This window comes from Vespa mandarinia, chromosome 9 (genome assembly GCF_050613455.1).
Source record: "Vespa mandarinia isolate Hongniang chromosome 9, ASM5061345v1, whole genome shotgun sequence".
NCBI lineage: Eukaryota > Metazoa > Arthropoda > Insecta > Hymenoptera > Vespidae > Vespa > Vespa mandarinia.
In genome coordinates, this window is record NC_140818.1 from 1,806,586 (window position 1) to 1,819,688 (window position 13,103).

Sequence of the window (13,103 nt, forward strand, 5' to 3'; positions counted from 1 at the left end):
GACGTCTTCGTACGATCAATTTTACCTCTTTTGTTGAACTTTCCCGTTGGAACTCTGAAGAAATATTAAGGAATAAAGTTTATACTTATTATTATAATTGTAGAATCTTTTTGTTTTATATTATTTAAAAAATACTAATTTTACATAAGTAAAATGCAGATTGCTTCTAAATAATTTGATGTCTAATGCATCTTAAAATTAATGATTAAAAAGTTTTAATTATATTATATTTGATGAAAAAGCTTTTCTTTCAAACCTTTCGTGCTTGGTCAAGGTTCGATGATCATAAGGATTTCATCCGTTTTCTTTTTTCCGTACAAATCCATCCTTCTGCCGTCACGGTTAATAACCGCGAAGTGAGTCGCAAGCTTTTATCTTGATCGATCGTTGCTAATAATAGGGGCGTGTAATCGTTGATATCGGAAAAAAAATGTGAAACTTTTTTCCCCTCTTATATCCGTGTGTCGAACTATCGTATCGTACATGACACGTTGATGAATTAGGATCGATTTAAGACTTTTATACGATTTGATTAGGTACTGGTTACTATCGTTTTTGTGATTACGATAGTACAGTTAATAGAAAAGATTAAGACATATAAAAAGACTAAGAATCATTTTGATAGAAGAAGTTCATACATGGAAAATATACTTTTCAATCACGCCAATAAATGTTGTAAAATGTATTTTTTCTTAAACTTAATGTGTTTTAATATTCATTATCTGAATAATAATCTAAACGAAATTTCGATTATTTGATCATTAATTATATGAATTCTCGGACGTACGATTAAATACGGTTGAATTATCTCTATTACAAGCGCTTGCAAATCAATAGATTATGTTCATTTATTCGATTAGTTCTTTTGAATTTTTTATTTAATCATTCTTTTTTCTTCTTTTTTGTTTTTTTTTGTTTTTTTTTGTTTGTTTGTTTTTTTTTTTTTTTCATAACGATACGCTCTAAGGTTGATTGTAACTGTTCTTAGTAATTTGCTTCTTCGAGGAGAAAAAAACTAAATTGATCTCTTTTTTTTTTCTGGCTCAATTTCTCGAACAGTAATGATGAAGTAATTCAGTCCAAATTTTAGTCTTTGCGTTCGTATGCAAATTTCTTTTCGATGCCAAATTTCCGATGGATTTAATATCCGCGCGATTTGACGATCGTCGAATCTCTTTCCGTTCTCTTTCATTTTATCATCGTGCCCTATTTCCTATCTCCATAGACCACGAACCATATATCACGCATCGATTAATCTCTATCGCTTGGCATACATAGATATTTCCTTCTTTTTCTCTCTTTCCTTTTTTTATTATTTTTTTTTTTTTTTAATTTTTATAGACGAAACGAAGCTTTCCTGACTTTAACCACTAAACGAAATTACCAAATTTACTAGCTTTATCGTCGATCGTTAAACCTTTGATGACGATGCGTCTCTAACGTCACTTTTATCATCGCTTTTCTCATTACTCTACTCCATAATGTCATGGAAATGCCGGAGGTCGACGTACTAAACAGCCTCGAGTGCTCGTTAAATCAGCACTTGTCGGCTCTAATTTCTTACCCGACGAAGATAATAGTGTCTCCGTCTTTTTCTCCCCATATATATAATAGTGCCCTTCTCTCTCTCTCTCTCTCTCTCTCTCTCTCTCTCTCTCTCTCTCTCTTTCTCTCTCTTTCTTTTTCTTTCTTTTTTCTCACTCTGGTTATCTTTTTTATCGGAAGGAGCTTACGGAAAAAATATTAAGCGACGTTAGTCGCTTGTTTATGCGACCATGTGCACCACGTGGTAGCTTTATGATGACGAGAAAGGAAGACGAATAGATAGTATAGTAACAAGAGATCGAGTGAGAAAAAGAATGATGGAGTAAGGTTAGTAACTTATTTTTCTTCTTCTCTCTTCACGCTCTATCTCTTCAGGTAAAAGGAGACTCTCCGTGTACACATCTTGATATGTACAAAGAGTACAGGAAACTAATTCCATTTACCACGAGCAATATATACGGTGGTATCGAGTTTACTCTTCGTAGTGGTCTACGAACCGACCCTCAACATTTTCAACGACCTTACATTCTGTTTCATTACTTTTTTCTATTTCGTTTCTTAAGTCTTCGTCTCTTTAACTTCACTTACGATTTGTCGTTACAGACAATTTCAGGATCATTTTTTCATTCTCTCTCTCTTTCTCTCTCTCATTCTCTTTATTTCTCTCTCGTTGTGGCAGTTCTATCTATTTTCAAGTACGCCCAGGTTTACTTAGCATGGATCAACGTACCATGGGAAAACGTGAGGTGTCGCTTTGCGAAAGGCACATCACGAATAGTTGAAGTTGGATTATAACTTTCCTTGTAAAGACGATAACTCGATCTCCCTTTACATTCTAGTGGTATACCAAAGTTACCCTTTTGCAGTAACCGTTCGTAATTATATTCGCTATATTCGATTCTTTTCATATAAGGTAGGTGTGTTACATTAGCGATGTATAAATTAAATGTAACATATAAAACAAAAATACTGTTACAGATTTATTTAATAACACCGGAAAATATTGAATTAACTATATATATATATATATATATATATATATATATGTATATATATACAAAATAAAGTTGAATATAATATATTATTAAGGAAATAACAAATCTAAAGCGACTATCCGTGTTTCATTAAATAATTTTCCGAAACTACGAATACATTATAAATAATAGTTCATTCTTGGGATGGAAGGACATATTTTGGCTTTCATCATTTCCCTGTAAGCGTTCGTACGAGTATTTGTACAATTTTAACTCTGGTATAACGTAAGTATAATGCATGTCGGTAATTAAAGGACCAATTTTGTAACTCGAACAGAAACATTCGAACTCACTTCTAACTAATAGAAAGAAAAACATGGCGACATACATGCATACTAGAAGTTATATTGTATGTATCTCGTTCGTGTAGCAATTGTGGTGAGTATACAAGCGGTTACAAAATTAACGTTGCACCGTTTAAATGGAGTTTCGAAAGGTGACAACGATGGAAAGTTTAAATTGCTTTAGTTTTAGTGTTTCAAGCTTATTTTGTTCGCGAATAGTCATGTCCTAGCGAATTCAATTTCTTACACGTTTTCTTCGTCGCGTATTTCTTCCGATTTCGACGAAAATCATCGTCGTTGTTCATGGATTCTTAATCGGTGAAGGTATTGCCCGAGAATTTCTTATTTTACGAGCATGAATGTTCTCGGCCGTTGTTTCGAGTGAGTTTGAATTTTATTTACAGAACTAAGAGTACGAAGAATTACGGATCTCGAGAGCTCGACATTTATACCGAGACAGGCTGGAATAATGAATTCTTACGCCTTGCTATTACTTGGTTAAAACTTGACCGTATCGAATCGAGTTATGAAAGCGTAGGAACGTATTAAGAATGTCGTTATGAAATAGAAAGAGAGAGAAAAAGAAAGGGAGAGAGAAAGAGAGAGAGAGAAAGAGGGAGAGAGAGAGAGAGAAATGCCAGGACTCTTGATCATCTAATCCCATTTCCCTTTTATTTTCGAATTTTCGTATAGTAAAATCATCCTACCTGGAGCACTTTTAATTGAGAAAATTGCTATCCAGACGTTTCGCCAGTCATCCACCTTTCTTCATTCTTTCCGAAAGAAATCTCATTAAAATGTTGGTCGAATGATAATGTTCCCTTTAATTGTTAAAATGTTCTTTAATATTTACATCAACCGGGGCACCAAGTTGGAATTAAAGAGAAGGCTCGAAGAAGAAGAAATGACGAGCTTATTGTCGAGAATAAAGAATAATTATCTAAGAAGCTGAGTGCATCGTATATAGCTCTTGGATAACGAACAATGACGCTTCGATGGAAATGTAAGAATAACTCGTAATATTCGATAATTAATGAAATTACTTTAGCCGGTTAATGAATTGGATAAGTCATTTCTTAAAAAGCTCGTTGATTCTTATATTCTTTATATAAATTTTTGCTTGAAAACAAAAAAAAAAAATCTTACATCTTTATCTGCAAGATTTTTTAAAGCCTCTGATATTATGAAGTACATAATTTTTTTTTACAACTCCTACCTTCAGAAACAATTCTTCATTAAGTATAAACAAATAGAGATTATTTTAACGTAAGTTATTACTAATTAAAAATAATGTTAAAACAATCGAAAAAATCATTCGCAAAGTGTTCGAACTAAAACTGATATATTATTTTAAATGTTCTACGAACCTGATACCACCTCTCGTTGTGTCGTAGTTCAGAGTTCGATTACCATGGAGCCATTGGACGACACTGTACTGGACCTGCATCGCTATGTGACGCACGACGCATAGCAGTTCGATGGTGCTATCTGCCTCGTAGTATTTGTCCCTTAGCGGTTGACCCGCGCCGTCCACTATTTGGACGGATGGCGCTGAAATGGGATGAAACGAATTCAAGATGCGATTGTCTAAACGTTGTCAAGACCTTTTGAATGAAAACAAATAATATTGTTATTTATTTATATTATTTATTCGTATTTATTTTTAATAAATATTTATCTCTAATCAATATCTATAATATAAATACATTGGATATAATAAATAATAAATGAAGTTCCATCGAGGATCGATTTTTGCCTTGAAATCTCTTCTGCTATTGTACGTTTTCATAAGAATTTATTAATAAATAATTACATTATGGAAATCCATTTTTGCACTTTTGTGATTAAAACTCAAACTTGTATTATCTTCGTATCGTTAAGCTGTAGATTATAAATTATCGTTGAAAATAAATTTCGATATTTCATTTGGCGAAATAATTTTCAAATTTTCTCTTTCTTTCCGCGTCTCTCTCTCTCTCTCTCTCTCTCTCTTTTTGACCTAAATACTCCGAACACTATCGGATTACGGCTGACTTGAGCCATGAGTATTTTATTTTATTGAGCCAATAAATATTGACAAAACGCGCTTGTCCACGCGTTCGTATGCATATACTACTAACGGTGCTGTGGGCTGATTCAAAACGATTCCACCCTATCCTCGTTTTCTGGATCTCTTCCAGATACGAAATCGAAAGAGTTAGGGTTTACGAATGTATATATGAAAGAGAAGGAGAGAAAGGGAAAGAAATAGATATATATATATATATATATATATATATATTCAAGTTGGATTGTATGCATAGATCTATGCGTCTATATGTCTGTGGCCACAGGAAAAGAATCATGAAGAAGGAAAATGCTTTGAGTATAGATCTCGACTGCTTTCGAGTGATATTTTCAAGCTCATGAATAGGTGAAAAATGTTTTACTCCTGCCAAACTTCTGCTTTCGATCCTTCTCGTTGATGCCATAGCATTTAGGATGTTTGCCATTCTACGAATTGTACAAAACGCGTTGAAAACTTTTTTCTTTCTCACCTCTTATCCTTTTTTCTTTCTCTTTTATTGTTCGTTGAAAATATCAGTGATGTGACGGCTCTGTGTAGATCGATTTCTTGGTTATAAATTTAGGCGAGGAATGATCTTTTGTTAAAATCGACGTAATAAATCGATTGACTATTACGTCTGTCTAACGTTCTATTACATTCTGACGTCATTGTATAAAAGATGTCTTCGTATAATCTTCATGCGAAGTGTTTCACTGACACGAGTTAAGGATCAAATTTTCGAATATACATTTGTAAACATATTACAGAAAAGAAAAAAATCATTATAATCAAAATACGTTCGAGTAATATTTTTTTTTTTACTTCAAATTCACCCTTTACAGAGGGTGAATGTTCTCTTTTAATAGTACGAAAAGTTTTGTAGGCTGTAATGATGGAAAGGTAAAAGAGGCTCGTCGAAAGGTTGATATACAGATAGCTTTAGCCATTCGGATGCTACCTCTTTTTCGTTAGTTGGGTATCTTCCTGTTTGGGATTATACACTGATCCTTTACTCTCCGTTCGTTCACCAGCTCGTTCAACAAGGGAACACGACCCTTCTTCTTCTTGGTATGTATAAGTGACAACGGATGCTGTAGTTTCAAGAAGATTATCTGACCGGGATTCTTTCTCAAATCCTTCGGCTAAACATGTCTGAACGAATTCTTGGATAGGACGATAACATATATCGATTTCGAATTAAGCCTAAACGAAATATCTGATCGTAAATTATGTATCATTTTTCTTGACATTTAGGTATATCATAACGGTCAATTTTTTCTTTAATATTATTTTCTTCTTTTTTTTTTCTTCTCTTTTTCTCTGTAGGAAAGAAGATTTTAGTCAATGTACTAATATTGAATAATAATAGAAATAGACGTTACGAACAGTTTTCAAGTACATAATTTTTTCATTACGCAAATACTGCAGAAAGTTAATAATATAAATTTTCCCGTCGGAACGAACTCGTGGCATATTCCCGTGAGATAAGCAGGGAAATGGATTTTTCCAAGTATAGCGTCTAGTTGAATGAGAAAGAGAGAAAGAGAAAGAGAGAGAGAGAGAGAGAGAGAGAGAGAGAGAGAGAGAGAGAGTAAGTTACGAAAGAATCTTCTGAAACTTCATGAAGAAGGTGTCATAATCCCTTTTCTAAAAAAACAAAACGTTTAAGCTCTCGACCTGTTATGAAAGTTTCTTTTTCCTGGCACCGACTACGTAGTAGGAAATTAACTTTGTCGATCGGGCGAACAAGAAGGTAAAGATATACGACTATCATCAAAAACGTATTTACCGTTGTTTCATCAATTTCTCGAAGATTATATGAATATTTAGACGTGAATTAATAGACGAGATATTTCTTTCACAATTTAGTTCAATTCGTTGATTTGAAAAATTAACGTGTTGAAGAGGAATAAAAAGCGAATAGATAGAATTCCTTTCTATGAAAGACATGCGAAATAGTGATCAAGAAATTTCTTCGTAAAAGAACTCATAGAAGTTTCAGCGTGAACTTTTCCGCAAACTCCTTTCGAATTTATACATCATCGTGTGAAATACGTTCGTAAGTAAAAATTATGATCGCTCGATTTGCTCATTAGCGATACTCTGAAATACTATTTGTAAAGTTTTTCAATCAAAACTTTTATCTTAAAAATCGTAAAGACTCAGTCCATTAAATTTACTGGCGTTGACATTTGTTTATTTGCTTTCAAAAGAAGGAAACAAAAGAAACGTGACACTTTCGAAAATTATTTTAAACATTTCTCTTAATTTACTTAACATCGTGAAATAAGAAAAAGATGATCGTAAGCAAAAAGGAAAAAGGAAAAACAAAAAAAAAAATAGAATTCTCAAGCTAGTTCCACAGTTTGACGCTTACGGAATGTCTCGGTATTAATTTACGAGCGTGACGTTGTTACAGGAGTTTGTTCGATGGTTTGTCGGTAGCGCGACAAGTATTTGTTACTTCCCGATAGGTCCATTGGAAACTGGAGCAAACTGAAATTCCTGAGTGGATATCGACGGCCGGTGGTCGAAACATTAACGCGCACAACTAGTTTTGACGAATTGGAGAAATGAATAATCCTGTTAAATCGTTCCTAATCACTTCCAACTTCGACGGTAAGCGTTCACCGAGGTGCTATTCCAAAGTTAAGAGATCTTTTCGAAAAGACATTATGGCTGATTGTTACCATGAGAATTTAACGATCTTGTTAATTTCCTTCGAAATCGTACAAATCAGACGATATTTCACCTTTGAAATTGGTTCCCTCAAATAAAAAATATCTCTCACCATTTTCTAGACGATGCCATTTTGCTTTGCCTAACAAGCGTTCTTAACAAGTCACGTTTATACTTATGAAAATTTTGAAGTTCGCATTGAAATTTTCATTGGCACCGCGATGGCTGTCGACTTTTTTGGTTACGTTTAAGGACCATTCTTGACTATCTACTTTCTTATGGATCCTCGGAATTGTACAGTACGGCTTGACAGAAGACATTAATCCTATCCACTTCTCTTTCGTGGATCGACAAAACCAAGTTCTTCCGTTTTCGTTCGCGCAGTCTCATCGAATAGTCGACTCACCAGTACTTCCCGTCCATTCCAACTACGCCACTTCGCCTTCAATTATCCTTCTAACCGGTCTTCCTACCATGAGGGCTTTGCGAACGAAGCCAATTTGTTCGATCGCTCATGGAATACCGGAGCTCTCTTCCATTTTCCTTCATTCCACTATTCTTTTCTCTTCCTCCACGTTTTACTCTCCTACTAATCTAATGGATACGAATATCAACGAAAGATCTCTTTTATTTGGATTATCTATATCTTATGAATTTATGAATTCACTACTCCCTATGAAATTTTTCAACATTTATTTATAAAATTAGATTAGCCATTTTCATATATATATATTATTCCAAACTTTCTGTAAAACTTTAGACATTTTTATTGTTAATTACATAAGAACATCAATCGATTTTAATTACAAAGGAAGTATACAAAAATTATAAATAACTATAACATAACATAATTTAACTAATTTTAAAATATAAACGTAAGAAGAATTTAGCTTTTAAAGTATACATTAAGCTCACATTCGTATTATAATGTCGAGATCCTTTGTATCGAGTAATCTCATTATTTTCGATCCAAGAAGCTTTTTGTTCGAGATTCCTCTTAAAATGAACGATTCGAGCGAAAAATTGTTACGTATTAAGGACCATACCGTTTTCACACGAAAATTATCCTGAATGACTTGAATGGCTTTCTAAACCGTAATAGCACTGTACAGTAACGAGCATGGTAATCGACGTATAAAAGAAAAAAGATCCAATAAAATGTCCTATAGAGCTTATTCGCAAAAGAAACATTGTTATCACTGAAAAAAGATAAAAATACACGAAAAGAGAACTACTAGAGATCGTGGTAAGATCGTAGAAGGAAATAGAATGAATACAGCTTCTATCTCGTAGAAAATAAAAGAGGTTATGAAATTGTAAGTTTATCAAAGGGTTTCAAGTACTATAAAGTTTACGCTGGTTATATGTATATATGTACATAGATATGTGTATACGGATATCGTTGACACAAAGTAAAATATAAAAACAATAAAAATGTTCAAAGTTACCATTAATTACGTTCAATTCATACCTGATACACGATACACTCGACGCTTCGACCTATCATCAAAGAACTCATTTATGTTATATTCACTCGAGCAAATATAAATAAAATATTCTACATAGATATATATTATCTAGGCACATATTATTCTTTAAGAGCGTGGATATTATTTTAGCACGTTACGAAAGACTTACCATTGATGTGTAAATTTATGCGAATAAATTTGGGCGGATGAGTGCTGATCTGACATTCGTACTGACCCTCATCGCTGCTATTGACGCGTTTGATTTCTAGACGCCAATTGTCCGGATATTGAAACACGATGGTGTACCTTGGGTCACCGGTGTACGTGAGATGGCCGACAGTCAACAAATTCATTTTTTCACTGTTTTCCTGTCTCCTTACCCAGGATACCTATGAGCAAAATAAAAGCTTTATTTTATATACTGTTTTATTAGCAAATATCAATATCGTAAATATTCTAGGATTATTTTTTTTAATACTGATAAAGAAATACTGAAAAAAGATAAAATTTTATAATACGTAAAATATTAAGGCTCTAACTAAGCAAATAGATAGTAGGTGAAAATATCAACAGGTGCGTAAAGCGTCGTTGATATTCTTCAAACGATTGGAATCGATATTTTTGAGGACTTCTGGCGTATATGCATATATACATTCATATATATATATATATATATATATATATATATATATATATATATATATGTATATCGTTATACTATTTCTCTCTTTCTCTCTCTCTCTCTCTCTCAATAAAAGATATAATACATCGCTATAAAAATACATAGTCGTACTGCTCTTTTTAAGTACGATTTGTAACTTTCAATTGGAAAAAATATAATTTCAAGCGTGCTTGAAACTTTAGTTGGATGTTGGAGGTAGAATAGAGAACAAGCCGATTGGAAGGTGTCGCGTTAGAGAGAGATAGAGAATAAAAGAGATAGAGATAGAGAGAGAAAGAGAAATAGAGAGAGAGAGAGAGAGAGAGAACGTTGGGTGGAAGCATAGGATGGAGTATGCAGTTTATCCGCGTAATTGGAATTGGATAGTGTGTTTCCGAGTAACTCCATTAAATGCACGCGATATCGTACATCTTCTACATGGATATCTACGAGGTATACAGGTATTATCTGCCCAACCGAGATTCGTGCGTTGTGCATAGCCACACACGTTTCACGCAGGTTACACCTTGTAATCGCTGCTACCTCTCGTTTCACCTTTCTGTCATCCCATAAAATAACTATCGAAAAACTCGTTCCTATGATATATATGAAAGAACCTCAATATTTTCCTGGTATTTTTTGTTTAATTTGATTGATCTATGATAACGAACGATAAATAATGGATGTAAAATTTTCATTGTAGAATATATATAAAAGAGATTTTCACCCATATGAAATGCAAGACATTCTTTTTCTTTCTTTTTTTCTTTTTCTTCTTTTTTTTTTATATAATATTATGCACTTATATATATATATATATATACATAAATATATATATATATATATATACATAAATATATATATATATATATACATAAATATATATATATATATATATACATAAATATATATATATATATACATAAATATATATATATATATATATATACATAAATATATATATGTATATATATACATAAATATATATATATATATATATATATATACATAAATATATATATATATATATATATACATAAATATATATATATATATACATAAATATATATATATATATATATATAATTATACATATTTATTTATATAAAATAATAAATTGTCGGAAGATAAACGTCGCCCAATTAAAAATATATTCAACGTAATCGATTCTCGAATATAGAGAAAATTGAAGGGACCTTTTAAAATCGCATATACCTATCTACGGGCAAATCGTTTAACGATACTCCCGGCATATAAAAGCCGCAAAATGCACGACTTTTTACGCTCTATCCATCATTCCCATTCAACATCCGTTATTCATTATCCATCAATTATTTCACATGGAAGTTTGAAATCGTAAAAACGTTTTAATTTTACGATCATGACAGATCGTTTCACGGTACGTCTATACATACGTGACAGATTTTTCAAAAATCAAAATAAGTCTCGTATTTCGGGAATTTATTCGATTGAATAATAATTGTGATCTTCTATAGGTCTTTAATTAATTATACGCCGAAGATAATCACTCATGGATAATATTATTAGCATGCCGTCGTTAGCAGTAATAGCAATAGCAATGATATTAATAGTCCATATTCCTCTGAAATGTGAGAGACAAGGAGAGAGAGAGAGAGAAAGAGAGAAGTGAAAGAAGAGAGAGAGAGAGAGAGAAGTGGAAGAAGAGAGTGAGAGGTCAGAATATAGCGAAGTGCATCGTTTTCAGGATATATTCATAACCGAACGAGGTGATAGCGATGGTGGTTCAGGGTTTCTCAACGTTTTAGCATTTCGAACGGGCGAATGGGTACGTTCGAGAGGATCATAACCATTAGCAGTAAAAGCGGTAACTCTTTGATATACCGAACATATCACGTACCCATAATTACCAAATTATGTAAATTATCGTCGGAAGTTACTCTAGTGATGCGTGAACACGAGTCTTTCATATATTTCCCTCGTAAACACGAGCTTCGTGGTTGGCTACGCCTTTTCGTTTTAATAATCCTTAAAAAAATCCTTTTTTCCTTACTTGTAGATCTATAGATATTTTTCTTAGCTTAATGCTATATGAACGTATTAGAATATATTGAAAAATACGATGTTTAGTTTTTCATTGACAAATTGTATTTATAAATGTAAATTTTATCTATAAAATGTATCTATAAATTAATAACAATATAATTCTCTAGCACTATGTATTCTAAGTAACATACTTTTTTTTAATAGTACTTGCGTAAGAGATCGTATAAACTAATTTTTATTAACGATAAAAACTAATAGAATAAGTGTATCTGATTAGAAATTGACACAATCTCATTATGATAGAAACGTGATGAGAAAGCAATTTCTTCGATCAATCGGTTAGTGGTAACCATAATTAATATTATGCTAATGATAAACAAGGTTTCCCTTGATCTAAATTAAATCGTCAAACGCAATGTTTATCTGTGGAAGTTGGTAATAACATGAGTTCAATTATTAAAGGAGATATTTGATGGAAGAACGTCTATCAAGAGCTCCATCGAACGTGAACCATCAAAGAGCTTCTTTGATGATGTCAACTAAGTAACAGAGGAAGATGGTTTGATATTGATTTACTTAGTTACGTTCACTTATTGTTATTATGTCATCGATTTTTGGAAAGCAAATTACTTCGTTTGACATTTTGCGAAAGAATTTTTGTAGAATGAGGAAAAGAGAGAAAGAGAAAGGAAAAGAGAGAGAGAGAGAGAGAGAGAGAGAGAGAGAGATCTGTTCTCATATGATTTTTTTCGTTAAAAGCAAATCGTAAATTTGAAAATTTTGGACGAAGAGGTAGCTTGTTAACCGTAACACACGATGGCAAGAAAGATGACAAATTAGATGGAAATATTCTTCGTACTTGACGTCACTTTTCAGGGAATTTCCCTTGACCCTTTGAACTCGCTGACTGAGCCAACGGAATTTTCAAACGACTTTCGAAATTGAATGAAAGTCGAGAGCTTGTTAGGTACGGAACGTCAGTTAGCGGATAAGCTAACGTACCTACTGAAAACGATCGTTTCCCGACACTTTTTAATTATCGAGGATAGCCGGAAGAAAATTGAAGATTGCACAGAATAATACATTACTTTAAAATACATACATAAAGTTAAGAATGAATTATTCGTAATATATAAAACTGTATCGGATTTTTAAAACTTTTTTCCTAAATTATTCCATTTAATTATGAATTGATTTTTACTCTCTCTCTCTCTCTCTCTCTCTCTCTCTCTCTCTCTTTCTCTCTTTCTCTCTCTCGTCCAATATTTGAAAAGGATTAAAGGGTAAATGATCAAACGGTCAATTCGAGATCGTTTAATCATTCGGATAGTAGATACTTAGATAGTAGAACTCTCGTTA

The 13,103-nt window shown here is 32.7% G+C and overlaps 1 protein-coding gene across 3 annotated transcripts in view; it reads right to left on the minus strand.

Moving 5' to 3' along the window:
* The window catches only part of LOC118446477 (zwei Ig domain protein zig-8), a 169,066-nt gene that overhangs the window by 6,771 nt on the left and 149,192 nt on the right, over nucleotides 1–13,103 (minus strand). For all 3 annotated transcript variants that reach the window (XM_035877151.2, XM_035877153.2, XM_035877150.2), the window contains 2 exons: nucleotides 9,228–9,447; nucleotides 4,231–4,414 (listed from right to left, as the gene is read on the minus strand). In XM_035877151.2, the coding sequence (XP_035733044.1) occupies nucleotides 4,231–4,414; nucleotides 9,228–9,447 (404 nt within the window). The remainder of the gene's footprint in view (nucleotides 1–4,230; nucleotides 4,415–9,227; nucleotides 9,448–13,103) is intronic.